Here is a 22,758-nt window from a genome sequence, read left to right on the forward strand (position 1 = left end):
AAGTTTCTTTGTGAACAAAACGCACCATTTTTGGCTTTGACGTTTATTATAAACAGTCTGTAATACATCATAAAATCAATCCGTCTAAAATGAGTGGTACAGTGGGCTTTCCAACAGCTCGCTCCCTTTTTGCGGTCTCGCAGGAATTCAGAGACCCTGAAGCTTGCTGAAAATACCAAGCAAAAACGGTATTTAGGTGGGTTTTTTTTTAAAGATACTTCACAATACTATTCTATTTCTTGATTTATGATCAGACAAGGTAACTTTGCCCTTTCCCCACTGGGTTATACCCTCATTATTTCAAACAGGGACATTTTCATCACAGCTGTAAGGCCTTCAATATTTTTTAATACTTTTTGGTGTCGCAGCTGGCCTTTTTTCCAGTTATTGGAAGACCACAGTTGGAAAGAGTAAGTACAGATTCAAAATACAGGAAATCAAAGGATGAAAGTTGTTTCTGAGCTTAACAATCACAAAATTAATTGTTCTTAAGTGTAATTAACCTATGTAACAAGCATCATCTCCAGAAATGAATCTGTTTCCCAACTGTGTGTCAATTATTGAAAATCATATAGTACAGTCTGTCTTTCCTTTTACTTTTGTATCATACTTCTTGTCCTTGTTATTTGACTAATTTCTGAATTTATTATTTTAGTTCTAGGCATTTGGGTTTCTTACGCTGCCTAAGTACGAGGCGTAAGTTAACGTTAACTGCTGTGACATTGACATTCACTCTGTTGATATAATCGACTTTCTGTGTTCCTCCTGAGAACTAGAAAATCAGCAAGTAGGAAGATGCTTCCTTTTAAATGAGAAACTGAATATATTTACCTGTCTTCAACTGTCTTGTTGGAGGGGTAGAATACCTTGAATGAAAATCCACTTCTTGGAAATGAACCCTGTAAAGAAAAATGTATATAGCTCACTGTGTAAGTCAAATATTGTACAAACTGTAAGAGACACACGTGAATGTGACTGCACCCCCTTCTGATTTTGTTAAAGCATAAGGACACCTTACGGGATTTATGCAAAGGCAGTCGGTGTTGGTGATGGTGAATGGGTCGTATTTATCAGCAAGGACGAGCACATCTGGCAGGGGATATACCCTCAGGGCATAGTCGTAGGCCCAGTACACAGGGCTGACGTACAGCGGAAGTGGCGTCAGATGCCCTTGGGATAATATAGTCTTTACAAACTGCAAGATAAACACAAATAGTCAGTTTGAACCATTTTTGACAGGTCAAACTCATTCCTGCAGATGCTAAAGCCATTAATAAAGAAGCTTTGAACCCGGAAATGTTGTTTTGTGTATCTCGCTCCCCCTGATTATTAACCATTTCTAGAGAAAAGCAGCAACTCCCCTAAAACAGTCAGCTGCTGTTTAGTTTGTTGCGTTGTGGGTTTTTTTTAATATGCAAAGTCCTTTCTAAAGCATATCAGCTAATACTTGAGGATGTCAAAGCTATTTCGTTGACCATTCTCCAACAGAGAGAATCCGCTTACCTGTTCCTCCAACCCAGGAAGTGCCAACACTGCCATAACTTTCCTTTTGTGTTTTTTTTTTTTCCTCCTGGCTTTCCTTGTGGTACCAGTTAACCACAAGACCCACGCTTAAACACAGTCTTTTCCCTGAACTGAGGAAATAATTTGATTCCCAAATTATTTTGATTCCTTTGGCTGTTCTGGGAATTTCCCTGCTCCAGACACAAGTTGCCCCCTGAAATTCCCTTTTTCACCTGGCAGATTCCAGCCAGGATATTTCAGTTCCTGAAACTCTCTCCTCAAGCCCCTTGAAAGCTTTTATTAGCACTTATCAATCACGTAGCTGCCACTAGGCTCCATTTTCCCCACAGGGACAAAATCATTACAGTGTCTTGGTGGAAGGGTCTGCTGTTGGAAGAAAATAATATACCAAGCATCGGCCCAGTTATTCCACTAATACTGTACAAAGCTAAAAGTCACTATTCATTCAATCTCATGTTAGTAACAAAATTTCCCTCTCTCGTTTATCTTTTTACACTGATGGCTGAACTAAAAAACTAATGACAGGGAGAAAAGGCAGAGAAAAACCGAAGTACGCAAAAGCAACCCAATACTCTTATCTGCAGGAAGTGTTGCAATACATAATTCTACGTTTTCTTCATGATTCCTTCCTTTCCAGGCATCAGAAAATCCTGCAGGAGTACAGGAAAGCGATGGTTTGCGGCGTACACATACACGCGTGCAAATGTGCGCACCAAAAACAAGGTGCATCAGTGCCGGCAGTGGGTTCCCTGTGTTCACAAAGAAACCGAGCACTGTCGTGACCAAGTGAAAGAAGATTCTAAGTCAATCGAACAAACCAACCCCCCACAAAATAAATAGAAATAGACTCCATCCATCACTGCCCTGAGCCAGTGCTGCCTGGATCGTTCTCATTCAATTCTATCAGTAAGTCCCATCAACTCCTGCTGCGCATTCATTAACTGGAATCATAACTCAGTGCTGTGGCGATGTATCAGAAACAGGATTAAGGCTTCAACCGAGAAGGCAGAAAACGCAGATGACCTTTTGGAAAAGCGACATGCTGCTTTATTGCAAATGTCACAGTTAATTGATCAAATCTTAAAAAAAAAAAAAAGGTAATTTGTATTAAACTTTGCCTTTAGGAATCAATGTTTCTTGGTACGACACCCATCGCTGGTGCACATACACCAAGGGTCAGCTGCTACCGAGTTCTGCATTCAGGGGCACCTGCAGTGGGACAATGAGAATGACTCAATGCCGTCAATCACTATCATGGTTTCCATTATTTTACTGTCAAAATGGAAATTAAAGTTAGTAATACTAAATGTACAGATCCTTCCTACAATCCCTCTTGGTTACTCTTGCAACGTGTTGTGAGAATGCAGATCAGATCGCCCTAAACACAGACCTGCCGATAAAAAAGAAATCGAGGAGAGCTCAGCAAGATGTGCTGACCTCAACTTACTCACATGGTTGGGAATGTCCATGTTGCTGCTCGGGAAGCGGACACAGTTTCTGCACATTTTGTTTACCAAATCTTCACGAAAGATAATTATTTCTTGGGTGCAATATTGAACCCTAAATGGAAAACATTAATGAAATGAAATCAATTGAGATAAAACTAAAAAATAGGGAGAAAAACCATATTTGAATTAAAACAATACTTTCCCATTTTCCCTTAATTCCCTCCAGATTCAGAAAAAAAATGATGCTTTCGAGCAGGATTTTTATACTCGCTATCAAACTTTTAGCACTACTTTCTTTCATCACTAATTTGTTCATGTCTTAATGTATTTAAAGCTAGTTACAATTAATGTGATTAATTCAAAAAATTACGACTAATTTTTCCAAAATTTCCGAAATTTTTGAAAATTAGATCTGCACATAAATTAGTCATTCAGTAAAAAACCCCATGAAAAATAGCTATAAATTACACAGTTACCTGCAAGGATTTGTGGTGAAAACGGAAAATGGTACCAGCTGTCTGAATTCCTCAGTAATATTTTCAGCCAGAGGAGGTCTAAAATAAATAGCAACAGATGTATCAACAAAGACTTCTTTAACTATTTAACTCTACATTCCAAAATTTGAAAAAGGCAGCAAACTGACCTTGGTAAAATAGAACCAGGACCAGGGTCTTCAGGGCCAGGGACAAACACAAATCGGCTACTGTAAAAAGTTCAACGTATCACTTTTATACAAAATGATCCTAGAAGCATCTGAACATTGGTTATATACTGCCCTTACTCCACAGATGCACAGAAATAACCTATTCTGGGGTGGAGATGACAGCTCTTCCTGGCCTTATGGACCACAGAAGTCACAGCTAAGGCACAAGATATGCATCCACTGCTCACCTAAGCGGAAGAAACCTGAAGAACTGTTCACCGTAACAGGGGGACAGACCAGGTGTGTAGCCTGGCTCGGAACATGGTGGTAATCATAGAATCATGGAATGGTTTGGGTGGAGAGGGACCTTTAAAGGCCATCTAGTCCAACACCCTGCCATGAGCAGGGACATCTTCCACTAGATCAGGTTGCTCAGAGCCCCGTCCAGCCTGACCTGGAATGTTTCCAGGGATGGGGCATCTCCCACCTCTCTGGGCAACCTGGGCCAGTGTCTCACCACCCTCGGCATAAAACATTCTTCCTTAAATCTAGTATAAATCTTCCCTCTTTTAGTTTAAAGTCATTATCCCTTGTCCTATCGCAACAGGCCCTGGTGAAGTCTGCCCACATCTTTCCTGCAGCCCCTTTAGGTACTAGAAGGGGCTATAAGGTTTCCCCAGGGTAATGGGCTCCAGGATCTCACACAGGGACCCCAGCTAACCCAGCAGCAGCACACCAGAACCCCACCATGACACAGCAGGGAGGACCATCCCAGGAGATAACGCTTACAGCTCACACCAACCTCAAGAACCACAGGCTGTGGCAGTTCCTGCCTTTGGGGCCCATCCTAGGAACTAGCTTTACTTTGTGGCTACTGCTACAAATTCAAAGATCAGAAGCCAGAAAGAATAAGCTTGTCTGTCTCCCTGTTTTATTTTCTGTTGTATATTCCAATCTCTGTAGAAGGGATTTAGTTCTCCAGTCCTGGAATGGGGCTCCCACAGAACACGGACACAAGGGATAAATAAAATATTCCTTTGTGGGATTGCATTGCTTTGGTCAGTTCTCAAACTAACAGCTGTGGAGAACTGGGAATGCAAGAAGGAAAAGACAGAAATGAGCTGCCTCCATGTAGGCAGCAGTCAGTGTTTCAGAGGACATTTTCTGGGGCCTGTAGGTGCTCGTAGAGCACCAAGGCTTCAACACCAGTTTATAAAGCAGCACTGCTCGGGCAGAACCATGCTGATTTCAAGGGAATTGCAGAGAAAAAAAGGGCTCACCAAAACAGCACTTGTGGGGAAAATCATGTGCCATGTTTAGTCCATGTGGACGATGTTCCAGGGTGAGGCAGTTTCACCTCCGCTCACTCAACAGCACCTTCCACAACCAAGCTATTTTAGATAAACTCAAAACCTTACACCACTCCCAAAACAAAACTTCCAGGCCTGTTACAAGACCAACTTGCTATCTGGTCATAGCTGGCGCACAATAACGAGAAAACAGTTTCTTAAAGCAATTAAAGCAAAGGTTTCACAAAATAAACAGATTTCCATTTTCATAGCACTTAGCTGTGTACCTTTTATGAATGCTGGGATATTCACATATAATACCTGCAAGAGCCTTCAAAGAACCTAGAGTAAGGAAAAAAAAATCTATGATACAACACCTGGTTAGACTAAATAAACACTCATTATATGAATCACCACTATACTTCAGTACATTAAAAAATGTGTCACTTACTTAGAAAATAAGGGGGTTTTTTCTGCTCTCTTAATTTGTTTTGTCATCATTAATTTAATTTTTAATTTAATGTACATGTCTGACTGTATACAAAGACTTCCCCACCTTTCAGTGACTGAATTTGATTTTTTCCATATGGTGCAGATGAAAAATTTCCACAAAAGAAAAAGCAGGTTGGAGGTGCTGGGGAATAACCTGGGAAAACAGAGTGTCTGTGAGTATAAGATCCATTCACTTCAGCATCTGTCAGCATTCAGCCTCCAGCCCATCCTATCAGAGGCAGAAACTGAAACAGCACTTCAAGCTCTGCTGCTGTTAATACACCTGAACTATTTTCTTGATACAGGCTTTTGTTAGTTTAAAAAGAACGATGGCAGTGTACAAACGTCACTTCAAGGGAGCCCTCTGTTATTTAGAGGCCCAGTTCCAACAACATTGTTTGTGTGCATCCAACAAACTACTGGCCCAGTCATATAATTACGCAAAGTACAATTATAATAAATAATATAATTTAAAAACGCACTCTTCTTAAAGAGAAAAATAGCAAGTAGGTAGCAATAGATTACTATTAACCTTCATGCTTCATTCCAATTCAAGGGCTCCACCAACATTTAATTCACTCTTTGGCATTATAAAGCAACAATAACTGGAACTGCCTGAGCATTTTAAGAATCTGATGAATTCTTACAATATCTATCACTAATCACCCAGAAACACATGCTTTATAGCAAAGAGTGAAAAAAGAAACATGATTCCCCTCCCTAAAAGAAAAATACAAACATCTACTCAGGCATTCATCTCACGTTCCAGGTTACTCTCCATTTCCTAACATGCGGCACCAGACTTGGATTTACTTCACTATTTTTCAATCCAGTTGGTAAATGGGACAGAATTGTTTATACCAGAGAAATGGCTCATCTGTGTTTTTTCCTTGCTGTTCCACTCAGCTATTATTTTTAGTCTATAATTATGAAGCTTATTACTTGCCTATTAATAAAAAAGTCTCAAAATAGTAAACGCAATGTATACATCTTTGCCAGCTGACTTCAGTACATTAACCTCACTGACCAAAGTCCCTTTATTACTTCATCACGCGCAGTCTTAGGTTACGTTCAGTTCGCTTCAAGGATCTTGCCAACTTTGATCAAGATAGCAAACTGGTTTTGTAACTTCTGGATGAGTGTGGTAATTTGTGCCCAATTTTCTTTAGGTGAGTAGCAGTTTCCCACCCTTAATTTTATGTTGCTTATTTTTAAAGCAGCCACCCTCTCACACTTCCATTCTACCTAAGACAGATGGGACAAGCTGTTCCAAAGCTGCTCTGGAATACAAAGAAGCAATTCACAGATCTCGCAGATGCTTGCTATCCAAATGTTGTCAACATTACTAATGTAATGATGAGTGGAAGAAACAGATCATATTTTAAAAGCAACTGGTATTTTTTCATGGGTAGAAGCAGAAAGCATTCGAGGGACTGCTGACCTCCGATGAAGTAAGACGTTTTCTTTAAAGTAAGCCTAGGAAGAACTTTCACGAGCAAGGGAAACATTCTTGTCACAGCACATGAAATGGCTACTGTCCAAAACAATATTAGTACTAAGTGATTTATGAAATGGAAGTATCAGCTTGCAAACACATAATACAATCCAATTTTTAAAACTGTTAGAGAAAGATCCAAAAGAAATGCAATAGCAACCATGAAATGCAAATAGCTGCCACTAAAATTAGAGGGAGACTTTGCTAGCTTTGGGCTTGGGTTCAGTGTGATCATACCAAAAAAATGCAACAGTTGTGTTTATTCTAGCTTTCTCAAAATGGAAGTTCACCAAAAAATCACAATGCAGCAATAACAGGACTCTTGAAAATCGTTGCCTGACTTTCTCAATTAAAAGTATATATTTAAAAAAAAGGCACACAAACCACTATTTCACAAAAGAGCACACTTAGCTCACAGTTTGACAATAAAGTTGGCCCAACACTTGGCAGATCAGTTGGACGCCGTCTAGCTTCCCCTGCCTGGACAGGGATGCTCACGTGAGCGACCACACAGTGAGGAGCTCACAAAACTAAACCAGCATAAAACTAATTCCCCAACAAAGGCAATTAGTTTTCTGCTGGGGTATTCCCTGAATGAGCTCACCATGGGGTCAGACTTCCCAGCCCACGCCGAGGAGGGGACACGGCAGGGGACCAAGGACTAGTTAGCCATCAGACCACCTTGCTGCACTCGTCAGCGCTGCTAAGGACGAAGGAAAATGGTAAAAATTCTCTAAAACAAGGCTCAGAGTCAAAGCACCTCTCACCTACCCGAAAACATTGTGTGAAGCTTTTCCAGTACTTCTGCTTGGTCCAGCCATACATCAGAAAGAAACACAAACATAGCATCTTCATTTTCATCCTCCAGCTGCTTTAGTTTTGCAGAAGCCTTTACTGAAGCTGAAGAGGGCCCTCCAAAGAAGTTTATGTTCCCATAGAAGGCTCTACATCATTAAAATATTCAAGTTAGTTCTGTTTTCTTCCCAAATCGTTAGTAGTTTTGATTATGACTCAATTAAACCATTTTAATTATTATGATGGGTAGCTCAGATGGTATCAATAATAATCTAGTACTTCATGGAGAAACCATAGAAGAGAAATGGCAGTCACCTGGATATAAAGCAGGCGTGCTGCCCTGCCATAATTTAACAGGTCATTTCAGGGTAATATTTATCCTCGCTTCTCTCCCCCACCCATTCCTTGAGCAACAAGAAATTTCTTATTCCCATGTAATAGTTATCTAGTCTTGCAATAGAAAAGGGCTTAGATCACAATTGTTACTAATATGCAGAACCCAACAGCTTTTGGAAGGGAATTTTTGCTAACTCTACAGGCTTTAGTAGACTTAGCAAGTCGCAGAATTGCTTCCTTAAAATTGTATTTATTTTGAAGCATTTGGGGAGGGGGAAGAATAGCACACTTTAATGTCACAGAAATTATAAAATAATAATGCTCTTACTTAGAAACCCATAACAAAATATGGAGTGAGGCTGCCGAAAGTCAGTTTTATACCTAGTAGTAGCAGAAGGCTCAGTAGGCGGAAATCCAAAAGCGTTCACATGAAAAACTTCATCTTCATACCAACCTAAGAGATTTTTGAACAACAAAATAACCTTTAGTTTTTCTAACAACATCATGTCCTAGACATTAGTCAGAGAGCTGGCAGCTGTGCTGCATAGCTAGTCCCAGCCTCCATCAATCCCTCTCTTGTGATAGTACCAGTCCCTGTGCTGTTTAGCGGTGAACCAGACCAGGCAACTATCTGGCTGAGAAACAGGCTGAGCAAGAAACCAACTACTTTTTTACCCCAGACACTTCTTGGAATGGGTTTTGCTGTACAGCCACGTAAACAACCTTCTCAACCCAACCGAGTAAGAATGTCGGGGAACAGGAATCATTTTTGCTGGCCCTGCCCCAGAAGGGTCTCCATCAAACCGCACCTTTTCTCGAGAACTGTCCCACCTGTTAGAGGAACAGAAGTAACAGGGTGATACTTGTCCCCACTATCATTCTCGCTCTTGACTGCTATTTAGTTTATTTTACAAATTTTAAACATAAAATGCATTATTAGAAAATAGACTGGTATCATGTATATTGCACAGAGTAATACCCTACAAACAGAAATGTCTATCATTTTGCTAAAACACTTCCAAGGCTTCAAAACTGTAAGTGCTTCCATCATCTTGATGAGAAGGTTCACCAAAGCCTCTGAAGGACCAAAGCTTTGCCAATAGAAAGAAGCATTTTCAGATTTTTAGATCATACCGTTTCACTATTCTAGTCCGTCTTCCTAATCTAGTCATATCTCCTCCAAGCACATTGGAGCCAGGCTAACTAAGGCCAATCCTCAAAGCTGCTACAGATGCTCATACACCGACATGGCTGAAAACCACAAATTTCACAGAGCTCTGTTCTCTGCCTCCAGAGCCCACAGGGTGACAGGAAAGGCTTATGGCCAAAAATCTCAGTCACAGACTCAGCTTATGGTCAAGCCTCCTCACCATGAGACTTGTCTGTTCAGCTGCATCTGGCAGACAGCCGTTAACAGAACAACTTATTACAAGCTAAGAAAAACAGTCTGCTTTACCTTCTGCCAAAACAAAGGATGATTCAGTGTATAAACCACTGTGGAACTGGTGCAAAAAGGTTAAGAAATATATTTTTCTTAGATCAGGACTCTTAAACTAGTTCTTTAAGCCAAAGTTCGCTTTCCAGCTGGTGTAATCCATTTGGACACTATTGAAAGTTCATAGGCTGCCTTAAGAGCCCGTCAATCACGCGGAAGGCTCATAAACAGCCTGCAAACAGGAACGCGCTCTGCTTCCACTAGGAGGAATGCTAACCTTGTCCTAACAGCCTCTGAGAAAGGGCGCTGAGCTGCAGCAGCCAGGGAATTTAAAAAGAAGGAAAAAGACAGAGCTGCAGTTCTCAACAGGTAATTTTTAATGGTCAGCATTGATTTATTGTTCAGTTTAAAATTCTCCAGGTCTACAGGAAATTTCTTCAACTCTTACATCACAGAAAAAGGATATGGCTTTACTAAGGTCTAGCTGGACAACACCTGTAGGGTCTTCTAGGAAAAATTTCCCCTAAAAAACAGGATTAGTATATAATATTTTATATATATATAATATATATACACCAATATACCCAAAATATACCCAAACACGTAAATGTTTCAATCGGATGAGTCTATCAGTCAGCATTCAGAAATAATTTATCAGTTTTTAATATTGTAAGCTTAGAATACGCTGTCAGAACTGAAAAAAATGTAGTTTACAGTAAGTGTATCTTAGCACCTTCCCTCTGAGCAGCTGCAGTTTGGATTGCGGGCACATCCCTCCCCTACCATCCCAGTCCAATGCAATGGCAAGTCCAAACACAGTCATCGGAAGCCCCAGCATTTCAAGAAGAGGCATGTCTAGAAAACGTAACTGGTTCTGGTTGCTGACATAAAGCATTACAAAATTCTGTAGTGAGAAGAGAAAGACATTTTCCCTCACACACTAGCATCGACTGCTTGTGAAAAAGTCTCTTTTTAGGGAGTGGAACTTGCACCACCAATATTGATGGGAGTTCTGCCACTAACTTAGAGGATGGGATAAAGTGATGAAATATTTAAGCATTCCCATTTTCTAATATATTGTAACGCTGAATGAATGGTGACCTAGATATTCCACAATAAAAAGCAACCTACCTCCTTGAGCTGAGTTATCATCCCAAGCACAATCACTTCTCCCACTTTAGTTGTATTTCCCAATAGAGTTTCTATTGTTTTAAGCTGGAACCAAAGACAAAGAATCAAATAAGAATTAAATAAAACTCTCCACATATCTATTCTTAAGCACGCAAGACAAAGCACCACACAGCACATGTTTTTACATAAATACACAAATGGGCTATGAGAGAATACAGGCTCATTAGAAAAATCAGGAACACATTTCTGAATGTCAAATGTAGCACAGTTTAGGGAAAGATTTCCAATAATGGCTGCTAGTGTAAAGAACTGCTTAGTGAGTAAATATTTATTGTGATTATTTTGCTTACAATCGGATTAAAACTGAAAAGAACAAGTTGCCATTTCTGCTCTTGTCTGAGAATGTCAATTGTAGTATCTGGATCCTCAGCAGGACCCAATCTGAACCACAGAGCCAGCCTGCACCCCTACAGTAACACTAATTGCTTTTATCGAGGAACCTTAGATGGATGACAGAGAACACTCCAGAGTGATGCAGGTGACATCGCATAGCACGCTGTTGGCAGCGTCTGGACAAACTTATTTTGGTCGGTCAAGCTGCAGTTAGGAGAGACAATCCCCCTCCAACGCCAGCACAAGCAATGCATTTGCTACAGCTGACAGGGAGGACAGGAAGCAGTCAGGGAAGAAAGATGCCGATACAGCCTGGATGGAGGCGCTGACTCAACTCAGCTAAGCTCACCTGCGTTTTTCTATGTGATGCATGCTCAAAACAAGGAAAAACAGGGAAGCTGAGCAAAGCAAAAGCTGTTCTTTGGTGCCCAGTGATACACACACATGTTCATCTTTTTAAAAAAATACGTAATAACTATGTAAGTTAGGGAGAGCATTTAATATGAGAAAGCTGAGATGGGAACAGAATAGGCTAAAGTTATGACTTTATTCAATTTTAGGTTTGTGAATTTAGTGCTCATGAAAGAAAGAAGCAGGGAAAATATCCCCAAGCAGAGGGAAGCAAAGTGTAGTAAGCTGAACAGCTAATGCCCTTCCACCTCAGGAAGCCACGTTCTCTTGCGCTTCATAGTTGCTTTCGAGTGGCTTGGTCATCATGCTGATCTGAGCCAAATAACTGTGTGTTTGATACACAGGCTAAAAAACCTCATTTCCATTGAGTACCCATGTGGGATGTAAAACTAAGATATCACTGGACAACTATTACAGCTTTAAAGTGTAACACAAGCACAGTTCCCTTCGCAACAAAAAAATAAATTTTTTTTTTACCTGGAATTTGCTCCCGCTGTCATCAGGATGAGCAACGACTGGTGAAGGAGAAAACAACTCATGTCTGTGAGTCCTCTGCAGAAGCCAAAATTGAAGTAATCCAGTTTAAAAACAAATGAGGACTGTCAAAAAGCCAGTTCATTACAACCTTTATACAAAATACTTCTTAAAGTTTATCCAGCAATGTTTAATTTGTTCAGCGTAATCCATTCTTTTGAAATGAATTTGTTTCTAAGAAACGGACAATCTATAGAAATAGATGATCTGTAATACTGGGCAGTAAATCTCAGCCCAAAAACTAAGAGCAAATCTGTAATGCCTTTTAAAAGAAGTTATTTTTGACTACCTGGAAGGAAGCGGTGAGAGAGCAAGGGAAGGTAAACTGTATTAAATGCTAAATATGTGGAAAAGAGCAGGTTTCTCTTCAGGGCAGGGCCTATTGAAAGTAAGCACTTTTTTTTTTTTTTTTTTAATAACAGGAGAAAGCCACAGATCAACTGCAAAGAGCATGAAGAAAACACATTGTAGAAATTTTCACTTCTTTCACTATTTTTCATGCAGTTTGAAAGCTTCCCCTTGGAACAAACACACTGCTACCAGCCCACATAACACATACAGTAATTCCTATCAGCAGCCCTCACCCATATAGTGCCCCAACCTGCACTTTTCTGGGCGTGGGAAAGGAGTCGTACACCAACCAAACACAAACCCTGTACAACAGAGGGTCTATGGGAAGCCCTCAGGCAGAGAGGTGCAATAGCACAATGGAGTCTAGGATGAGGAGGCTTCAGGATGTACCCTACGGACACCCCTGCTGCTGTTTTGTGTGTGTGCATGCCAATTCCAGCAGATTTCACTAATCCTGATCGCTTCTTCAGCTAATGCTTAACTGGTTTTCCAGGGCAGAGGTTCCCAAATTGCAGTATGCATTCTCCTAGTGGCAGCAAATCCCTGGTAGACGGATAGTCGTTGCTGCTTCAGGATATCCAAACCTGTGCGTGCAACCACCACGGAGTCCGGAGGACAAGCAGCTCAGGCAGGCAGTGGGGCACTTCCCAGCTCGCTGTTGGCTTGTGTCCAGGCAGCTGGACACGAGGGGCTGAGGCCAAGCACTGGGTCCTGCACTTGGGTGACAACAAGCCCATGCAGCGCTAGAGGCTTGGGGAAGAGTGGCTGGAGAGCTGCCCAGAAGAAAAGAACCTGGGAGTGTTGAGCTGAATATGAGCCAGCAGTGTGCACAGGTGGCCAAGGAGGACAACAGCATCCTTGCCTGCATCAGCAATAGCGTGGCCAGCAGGACTAGGGAAGTAATTGTCCCCCTGTGCTTGGCACTGGTGAGGCCCCACCTCGAGCGCTGTGTCCAGTTTTGGGCCCTTCACTACAGGAAAGACATTGAGGTGCTGGAGTGTGTCCAGAGAAGGGCAACAGAGCTGGTGAGGGGTCTGGAGCACAAGTCTTGTGAGGAGCGGCTGAGGGAGCTGGGGGTGTTCAGCCTGGAGAAAAGGAGGCTGAGGGGAGACCTTCTCGCTCTCTACAACTCCCTGAAAGGAGGAGGTAGCCAGGGGGCGTCAGTCTCTTCTCCCAAGTAACAGGCGACAGGACAAGAGGAAGAAGCCTGAAGTTGTGCCAGGGGAGGTTTAGGATGGATATTAGGAAAAATTTCTCCACAGAAAGGGTTATCAAACAATGGAACGGGCTGCCCAGGGAAGCGGTGGAGTCACCATCCCTGGAGGTATTTAAAAGCCAGGCAGACATGGTGCTGACGGACATGGGTCAGTGGTGGTTTTGGCAGTGTTAGGTTGATGGCTGGACTCAATGATTTAAAGGTCCCTCCCAACCTAGACTATTCTACGATTCTATGATTCTTTCTGGCTGCGTGCACAGCCTGGTCCAGAGTCATGACCTCCAGCTGCTGTCAGCACCTGCAGCTACTGTCACGGTGGTGCAGAGCAAGTCACGTCGGCAGATCCTGTTCTGAAGTTGCTCCCAATACAAGATGCCTGTGCCGCCACCAAGAGATGACAAGGGGTGGCTGGCTCTCACCGGGCATTTTGTAAACTGGAAAAGGAATGAGTGAACTAAACCAGGAGAGAATTTCAATGCTTCAAGGACGGCCTGAATGAGAGCATCCTGGGGCTTAGGGTTTGCATTATCTCAACAAGCACTACCTACAATGACATGTTAATCAAACCTAGCACAGAGCCAGACCACAGGAGGGAAAAGAGCAAGACACATGTAAAAATGCATAATCCCCTCTTACGACATGATGCTAAAACGCAGAAACACATGAATCCATCATGCTGTATGGTGACAGTTGAGAAGACTGCTAAACCTCAGTATAGATCCTGTCCTTATTCATCTTTATTTAAACGGTGCCTCACAAAAGCACCTCAACACAAAACACTGTTGTATATGTAAGAATATAAAACCCAGCACTTTGTTTGTGTATTTTGTTAAACAAAGCAAAACTCTTTTCTGACCTGTTGTAAGATGGAGTAGCGTTCACGGAACAGCTCCGCTTTATCTCTGGCAGTTCCAAATAAATTCGGTACAGGAAAGTTGGTCATTGACAGACTGCAAGAAGTTTAACACAATCAAGATTAAAACACGTACATTCCACACTCAAAAATGACTTATTGATCTAAAAGTTGCAGAAGGCTGCAAAAACTTTAACACTACTCCAAAATTTATTTACTCATTGAGGAAGATTTCTGCTGGAGATCCTGTGTTTCTGCATTTTGAAGGTTACATCCTTTTAATTTCCCTCTAACTCACAGGCCTTGAGATTTATCTTTTAACCTGAGTGGGATTCTGCAGAACTCAATTTTTTAAAAAGCAGTTATGTCTTTTACATGGCCATGAACAAGAGTATTTTCTTCCTCTTGGTTAGCAGATTGTCTTCAATGAGTTCTCTGCTTCCAATAGCCCGGAAAGCTAGAAAGTGGCACTGGAAAAAAACTCCTACTGCAAACACACAGATTGCTTTTGCTGGACCAGCAGAATCATGGACCAACGCTAGAAAATTAATTGCACATCACATGAAGGTTGCTGCAAGCCCTCGCAATGAACACCACTATCCATTCCTCAGCTAACACCGCTTCAAGCTTTTTAAAAGCTCATCTTCTTTTTGACTCAGCAGTCTGGCTGCTTGCTGTTAAAGGTAAATTCTTTAGCTAGCAAAACATTTACAACCAATTCCTGCAATTACTATGTCCTTTCTCCAACCTCCTAATTTTTTTTTAGGCTTTGTAGCTCTCCTTAGAAATCCTACAGGGCTTCAGGGAGTTGCAAGCTACAGTCTAAGAAACAAATACATGCAACAGACAGACCAAATTTATTAAAAAAAATATTAAACAGCCAAATGTGAAAAAAAACACCAAACCAACAAACTACATTTAGTGATGTATGCCCTTAGCCTTACTGTCTCTTCTATTCATTAGATGGCATAAACATGGTTGGAAATTTTACTATCTGATAAACACCAAAGTTTCAGAGCCAGTAACATCATTGGCAGCACAGAATCCACTGTCACAGGAGATACGGGTCCTCACTTTAGCTTCATTTTACTGGACCAGGAAGAAGCCAATGGCCCATGTATTTATGAGCCAGCATTTATCATAGAGTCTGACTGGCTCTTTAGAGACTACGAAACAAAATTGTCTCACTTTCCCACTCAAGCTTGAAATGAGCAGACTCAAGAGGGAAAGATTAGAAAACAGAATTTTAACTATATAGAAATAGAGGATTTTTTTCTTAAAACAAGAAGTGTTTGAAACTTAAAATATGAAAGACTTACGGTAGAAACTTCTTTCTTTCTGAATTATAAATATAACGTGGAATATCGAAGGCTCCAATAATGTTGAAAACATTTTCTCTGAAATAAGAATACATTTACAACATTATCTGAAGAAGATGAAACAAACAGTAACAAAACATGTTGAGTAAAATTATATTCATTTTGTTCACTCTTATCCTGCATTATCAGTATTTCTCCCACATCACTTTACCTATTGGATACTACTGCACCTTCTAATTCAAAAAAAGGAAACTCTTCAGAAGTTCATTTAGAAATGAGAGAGGGATACATCTCATCTCCTTCCCTTGCCATCCTCTGCTACCTTTTTTGACAACAGAACTTGGCATGGTTAACGTGAATAGGTTTAAACAATGGGCATGCACAACTCTTCAGACTATTAATCGAGCTGATACGTCCTATTATATTTACTGGTTCAGCTCTCTGATGTCTCACATTTCCCTCTTGCTGTAAATGGATCGAATTTATCAGAGTAGATAAAATTATCCCATGAACCTTCACTAACACTTACAAGCACAGGACAACCATCATTGCCTTATCAGACACTGACGTCTTAGGCTTCAGAGTGCATTCCTTACAGAACTTTGCCTTCACGCTCTCTGTGACACAATGCAAGAGAGTTGTACAGGCTGGCCCTGGAATCTGCAGAGCTTTCTCCCTTCAGAGAATCTGTGCATACAGATTTCTCTTCACTTCTGGAGTGAAAAACACATGAAGTATATAAAGCAAGACAAAGAAAAGTCAGATTCAAACCATCTGCATCATAAAGGTTCCAATGACAAGGAGAAAAGTAAAAAGTAAATTTGCTTTATATTGAGAAACTGTGGGATCACAGTATCTAACTGATATGCTCAGCAAAGCATTTATTTTCATGCTTTGCATTACGATGTCAATACACAACGTAAAGACTAAAGGAAACACATTCATCACAATCACAAACAAACTTCTCAGAAAGTCAAGTAATTGCTCTCCGCTTTGTTATCAGAGAGTGAAAAATCAATCACAGTTTTCGAAAAATAGCCCTGCTATACAAAAAAGCAGAAACAAGCACTGCGAAGAAAAACTTTTTCAAGAAATGAACAGAAGTAACAAGTTCTCTCTGCCTTGTAACTACTGGTTTATTTTATTGGTTAATATTCAACCTGTATCACATGTAACACATAACCATAGCATTTTAATTCCAGAATGTCAGCATTATATTTAGAATCCCCTGGAGGCCTACCCATGAGAACAAATTTTCTAAGAAGGAACATTACTAACCTTCAAAGACAGTACCAGGAAGACAAAAGCACAACGCAATTACTGCATGTGTAGCACTGCAGAAAATGCCTGACATTTATTTCCCAAGAAGAAATAAGGGAACGCATACCAACTCCCAAAAACCTCAAATAAAAAAAATAATGTCACCGTACATAGTTTCATCTGATGCCTGGCTACACTCTTGAACGGCTGTTTCCACTGTGGATTGTTCAACCATATTAGATGACACTGAAAAGAAAATTTCGAAGGATTAAAACTGCAGCCTATGGAAAGTACTAAGTAAGAAAGTAGGTCTCAAATACTTTACAAAAAATGGTTCAGTCTTCTCAGAGGAATATATTATACAAATAAGCATATTTTCAGTAAGCTAATGACACATGCTGTTTTCTCTTTACAAATGGATCACTTAATATTCTTACCAGAAGGATACATCTCTAACGAAAAAATAACCCACACACTTACTGTGCCCACCATTAATTCACTAAACATGGAGAACAAGGCAATTATAGTTTATGCAAAGCTGCCAAATATACTACGAATGTGTTAGATCTGAGCTTTCACATTCTGGAAGTTAATTTTGTTCCAGAACATTATCACACAGATTGCTGTCATAAATAAGTATTCAAACAGTTTAACACAGTTTTAGAGATAGGCACATTGTTGTCTTCATGGATTTAAGCTGATAATTGAAATGAAAAAATATTTCTAAACACTAATGTTTTGCTGAATTTGAAGGGATGACCAATCAATGCAGATTCACAAAAGCATTTGGTCAGCATTGCCAAGCTCCAGGAACAGAAGAAGTTGAGCTCCTGGAACAGAAATCAGTACATGAAAAGCTGCCCTTGAGCTCCCTGTTCGGGTCATGGGACTTAAAATCACAATTCCTGTAAGACAGTGATGAATAGCAGAGCAAAAGGGGCACTAAGGGAGCTAGCAGGAATCACAGCAGAGACCAGTGTGTCTGAATTGCATCTCTACCCCAACCTCAAACAACCCAGGGATGTTAACTGGACAATATGGGAATTCATAGCACAAAATTCTGCCCTGGACAAAGCCCAGTGTTGCCGAGTACACTGACTGCACATACATTGGTCCTAGCATGTCTTGCACGGACTCAAATTTGTTCAAAAATGCGTATGCATTAATTTGTACCAGTAGGCTTTATGCTAGATCAGGACTGGTCCTCCAAACTGCTTTTACTCCCTGTTTGATCAGCTATGACCTGTTAGGCCATGGCTAGGGTAAGAATATAAAACCATAACTTCTGTAGTCTGTGCTCTAGTAAAACTACAACGCAACCATGTGCCCACTCTTGATTTAATTCAGTTTAAATAGGATAGGCCGGGAAGGTTTCCTGAACTCATCCAAGGCCTAATATTTATTTTAGATTACATTTATATGGATTTGAATCTCCTCAGCCAAAAACTGGAATTGAGCCCAAGTTTCCTAGTTCTCATGAGCTCTGATAATTAAACACACATATATGTCAGGCATCAGTGCCACCTCAGTCACATTCTTTAACTAAAGGTGTCACAACTCCTATGTTTTGTGCTGTCAAGCCACTACCCCATGCCTTTCATGGCACTTAGGAGCAGGCACACTGCATCAGTGTACCTCAGGACATAGTGTCCCAATGAAGCAGGAGGTAGTCCCCAGACAAAATGCTCCTGCCAAGATGATGGGAGTTTCAGGCATGCTCAGAACCAAAAGTCACAAGAACTTTACCATCAAAAGCTCAGCTCTTTGAGTGTCTCATATTTTCATGGGATTTTCCAGGAGTTTTCTGGATTGCACTTCTGGACTTCATAATTTATGGAATTTGATGTACTTTCACAGGCCAAGCAGGTACAGCTTCTCCAGCGCTACAGTGCTCCCAGCTCTTATCAGCACCTTCTGCCCATTGTTACTATCACGAGATCAGGTTGGCATAACAGAACATCAGCATCTGCCTTGCTGCTTCAGAGAGCATCCAGGTGATGGTTAAACTCCATCCACAGCTCGTTTAAGTCAATATGCTGGACCATTACACTGGTACACTTGCATCTCCCACCCCGCTTGGATGCGAGGGCAGTGATCTCTGAGGGCAACTGCTCCCTTCCTGTGGTCACAGCTGGGCTCCTATGATTATAGCCCTCAACAACCCTAACACTTTGCTGGACCTGGACTAACGAATAACAAGTGAATTCATTTCTCATTATTTCTTTGGTTTATTTTAATATTTAAAATGATAGTTTCAGATGCAAAGATGTCCATACAAACTCAGCCAGGTGCTTTTGGCAACTGACGTTGAAAAATTTCACTACTCTTGGAAAAGTCAGGAGGTACCAGGCTGCCAACTTTTTAAATGGCAAAATTTTGCTGACTTTATAAACTTCAGTATTTAGCAAAACAAAATGTCAACAAATACATTTATCTTGATTAGCCCGCTAGACTAGAATGACACCTTAGTGCATATGCTGACACTAACTCTGTCTTTGTCTAAATAACATTATAAGCGCAAGATAAACATAGCAAGCTTAAGAAAAATAAATTGTTTACTTACAAGGCTGCTTTTCAACGGCATCAATGACATTTTCAATTACATTGTCAAGTTCTACTTCATTGATGGACTGAAGAGTTTCAGTAAGATACTTTAGAGCATCCCTAATTCCAATGAAGAAAGTCAGCTCAAAAAGCAATTAATATTCAATACAGTTTATATTAAGTATGCACATAATCACTTATGATTAAAAAAGTAAAAGTAATTAGTACTGCATAATACTGCACTAATTTAAGTCAAAGAAAAAAAAAACATCAGGACTGAAAACACTGAGGATAAGAAGGACATACAGAGAACATCATCTTCATACAGCCATAGAAAGACTCATGTCAGAAGGGACCTCTGAGGTCTCCCGGTCCAGTTTTCTGCTCTAACAGGCCAGTCATGTTGCTCACAGCGCTGTTCAGTCAAATTCTGAGCATCTCCAAGGATGGAGATCTCACAACCTCTGTCGGCCCTGTCCTGATGTTTAAGTACTCTCCCTGTGAAAAACTTTTCATACAATTATGGAAAAGTCCACATTAGAGGGGACCTCTGGAGACCATCTGGTCCAACCGTCTACTCCCTAAAGCAGGGTACCTCTGTCTTCTCCATAACCATCTTTTATGAAGGCTGGGATTAGATCCTCCTGAGCGTTCCCTTCCTGAGGCTGAATAAACCCAAAACCTTCGTATTTTTTCCACGTCAAGTTCTCCAACGCTCTAACCATCTTGGTGGCCCTCTGCTAGACCCTCTCCATTTCTTTAATGTCTCTCTTGAACTGAGGGGACTAGAACTAGACAAGTGGGATTTCTTCTGTTGCAATACATTCGTGCTGCCTCTCACCTCTCTCTCTGCACTGGCTCCTTCTAGCTAAGTCCCCGTTTGGATCATCTTCACCCTCTTTTCCACAGACTGAGCAAACCCAGCTCTCCCTGCTTCCCTTACACTCCATAAGCTCCAGCCCATGACCAACTTAACAGCCCCCTGCAGGAACAGCTCCAGTTATCAGTGTCTCTGAGATTGGAATTATTTTCATTCCAAATAACATAGAATTAGACATGCACTTCTCCCCTCACCCTTAGACTACAGTCTTGCAGTTAAAGATAGCAATTTCCTTATTAATGTCATCTGTCGGCAAATCAAAACTGGCATTGTGGTTAACAGCCTGGCCTTCAAAACATCTCAGTCCATTTAACTATGGGAGTCAGGAGCTCTGAACTTGGCCTCCACGCTAATAAAACTGCCGGGACATTGACCAAAGTGATCACATCCCATCCACGCCAGAAACAAAATGGAACTAATATTAACACACAATCTTGAAAGGGAAAATATGAGCACCAGAGCCCCAGGCACTCGTATAAATCATGACACCTTCCACTGCAAGCAGAAATCACTTTTTCTTGACCTTGCAATCTATAACTACTACACGTTATTATTCACCTTTGGAAAGACCATTTCTTCCTCTAGGAAGAGATGCTGAAGACAGAACTGTCAAGCACAACTCGGGAACGAGATCACGGAGTTGTCAGGGTCACCAGCAGACACAAAAAAAAACAAGAAACCACCCCACACCACCATCGGGAGGACACCAAGGGGAGACCCAGGGCAGCCTTTGCTGCCACCCAAACCCAGGGCGGGCGCGGCAGCGGGCCGGGTCGTGGGTGGAGGCGAATGGCAAAGGCCCAGAGCTGCAGGAGAGGGCTTCGGAGGAGGGCAGTGGGTGAGGAAGAGGCGGGAAAGGCGTTACCACATCCCCGAGGAGGCGATGCGGGGGGTGTCCCTGACGGAGTCCCACAAAGCGAGACCCGAGAGCAGGACCTGGGATTGAGGGAAGGATGAGAAGCGCCCCGCCCCCCCGGCGCAGCGGGTACCGAACCGGCTACCGGATCGGGTAGCTCGTCCCGGCGGCCTGATCCGCCGCTCGCCCCCGCCCCGGCGCTACTCACGCCCGCAGCAGGAGCCCGCGCAGCCGGAACGCGGAGCCCAGGCGGCGCCGCAGCCGCTCCGGCTCCATGGCGGGAGTTTGGCGCCAAACGCCGCCGCGCCGCCCCCGATGGTCCGGGCCTGGCCCTGCCCCGGGGCGGGCAGAGGCTCCGGGACGGCCCCGCCGGGCTCCGCCTGCGGAGTGGGGAACCGTGGCGATGAGGGAGCCCCACTCGGGAGGGCGCCCGCGGAAGGCAGGGGGATCTGGCGGTGTCGGTGCCTCCCGTTTTCCGACGTGCTGGAGGAAGGGATGGCAGCCGCAACATAGAGTCGTGGGATGGTTTGGGCTGGAAGGGACCTTAACGACCATTCAGTTCCACCCCCCCTGCCCTGGGCAGGGACACCTCCCACTAGACCAGGTCACTCAAAGCCCCGTCCAACCTGGCCTTGAACACCTCCAGGGATGGGGCAGCCACAGCTGGATCCCTTCCAGCTGGTTCCATCTTGGCCAACAAGTACATGACGGTCTCCATGGCTGTTTTTACACATAACCAGCGAACCACTGTTGTACGCAATTTTTCCTTTGGCCCTGAGTAGCTGAAGTCTGTTGCAACATACAGAGTCCCAGTGTACAGCATGATAAATAAATACCCTGCGCCTCATACTGCTCCAGTCTTGTGGGGCAGCTGCCTTCTCTCCAGGTGTAAAGTGATGGATATTTCATGCAAACGCTGAACCCTGTCACTCAAGTACAGCTTTACTCCACAGAAGGCTCACAAAGCAACTCTGAAAGAAAGTTCCTTGATCAAAAGACTTGCAGGGATATAGAGACAGATAAAAAATGTCAGCCTATTTTCTATATTCCATTCTCAACTGCGTAATTTATAATCACTCCTCCTCATCTGGGAGCAGGCTCATGGGTGAAGCTGCATCTACTCTCTTTACACGAAAAGCTACCATCTGACAGGTCTCAGCTATTTTGGCAGGAAATGTGATCCATTTTTCATGTCAGGCAAGCAGCTAGGTGCAAATTATGAACCCAATCCTTACATAAATTCTTCTATTTGCTAAGATTACCACTTATTCTCCTTTAAAGAAAATCTGATTTTGATGTTCAGCTTATGTCTCACCTGAAAAAGGAAGGTACACCTGGAAAAGGAATGTAGCCCTCACCTAAAAAGAAACTAATTTTCTTTTAAGATATGACCAAACTGGGAGTATAAAACACATCCCTGCAGCATCCTGCTGTATTTGGGGTTCTGTTAGGTTGCCCGGAGCCTCCCACCAGAGATATAAAAGTATTCCAGCATGAGCTGTAGACTTCTGTTTTACTGAGCCATCTGTCTGGAGCTCTGGAAGCCATGCCCA

The 22,758-nt window shown here is 42.1% G+C and overlaps 1 protein-coding gene across 7 annotated transcripts; it reads right to left on the reverse strand.

Moving 5' to 3' along the window:
- Position 1: 1 nt before the first annotated feature.
- POLE2 (DNA polymerase epsilon 2, accessory subunit) lies at positions 2 to 21,525 on the reverse strand. Of its 7 annotated transcripts, XM_063333772.1 has the most exons (20): positions 20,908 to 21,517; positions 19,489 to 19,589; positions 17,096 to 17,171; positions 16,195 to 16,378; positions 15,666 to 15,743; positions 14,350 to 14,443; positions 11,870 to 11,944; positions 10,589 to 10,672; positions 9,924 to 9,980; positions 9,479 to 9,527; positions 8,404 to 8,476; positions 7,663 to 7,835; positions 5,461 to 5,550; positions 5,192 to 5,246; positions 3,616 to 3,675; positions 3,449 to 3,526; positions 2,976 to 3,084; positions 1,019 to 1,195; positions 832 to 899; positions 2 to 166 (listed from the first exon to the last, which is right to left on the reverse strand). In XM_063333772.1, the coding sequence occupies exons 4-20, from the start codon at positions 16,212 to 16,214 to the stop codon at positions 148 to 150; spliced, it is 1,359 nt and encodes a 452-aa protein (XP_063189842.1). In that variant the 5' UTR covers positions 16,215 to 16,378; positions 17,096 to 17,171; positions 19,489 to 19,589; positions 20,908 to 21,517; the 3' UTR covers positions 2 to 147. The 7 variants fall into 7 exon arrangements, with proteins under 7 accessions (XP_063189842.1, XP_063189839.1, XP_063189840.1 ...); XM_063333769.1 differs by lacking the exon at positions 16,195 to 16,378 and having other exon boundaries at positions 21,414 to 21,525; XM_063333770.1 differs by lacking the exon at positions 16,195 to 16,378.
- Positions 21,526 to 22,758: the final 1,233 nt, after the last annotated feature.

Source organism: Chroicocephalus ridibundus, chromosome 4 (assembly GCF_963924245.1).
Source record: "Chroicocephalus ridibundus chromosome 4, bChrRid1.1, whole genome shotgun sequence".
Taxonomy (NCBI): domain Eukaryota; kingdom Metazoa; phylum Chordata; class Aves; order Charadriiformes; family Laridae; genus Chroicocephalus; species Chroicocephalus ridibundus.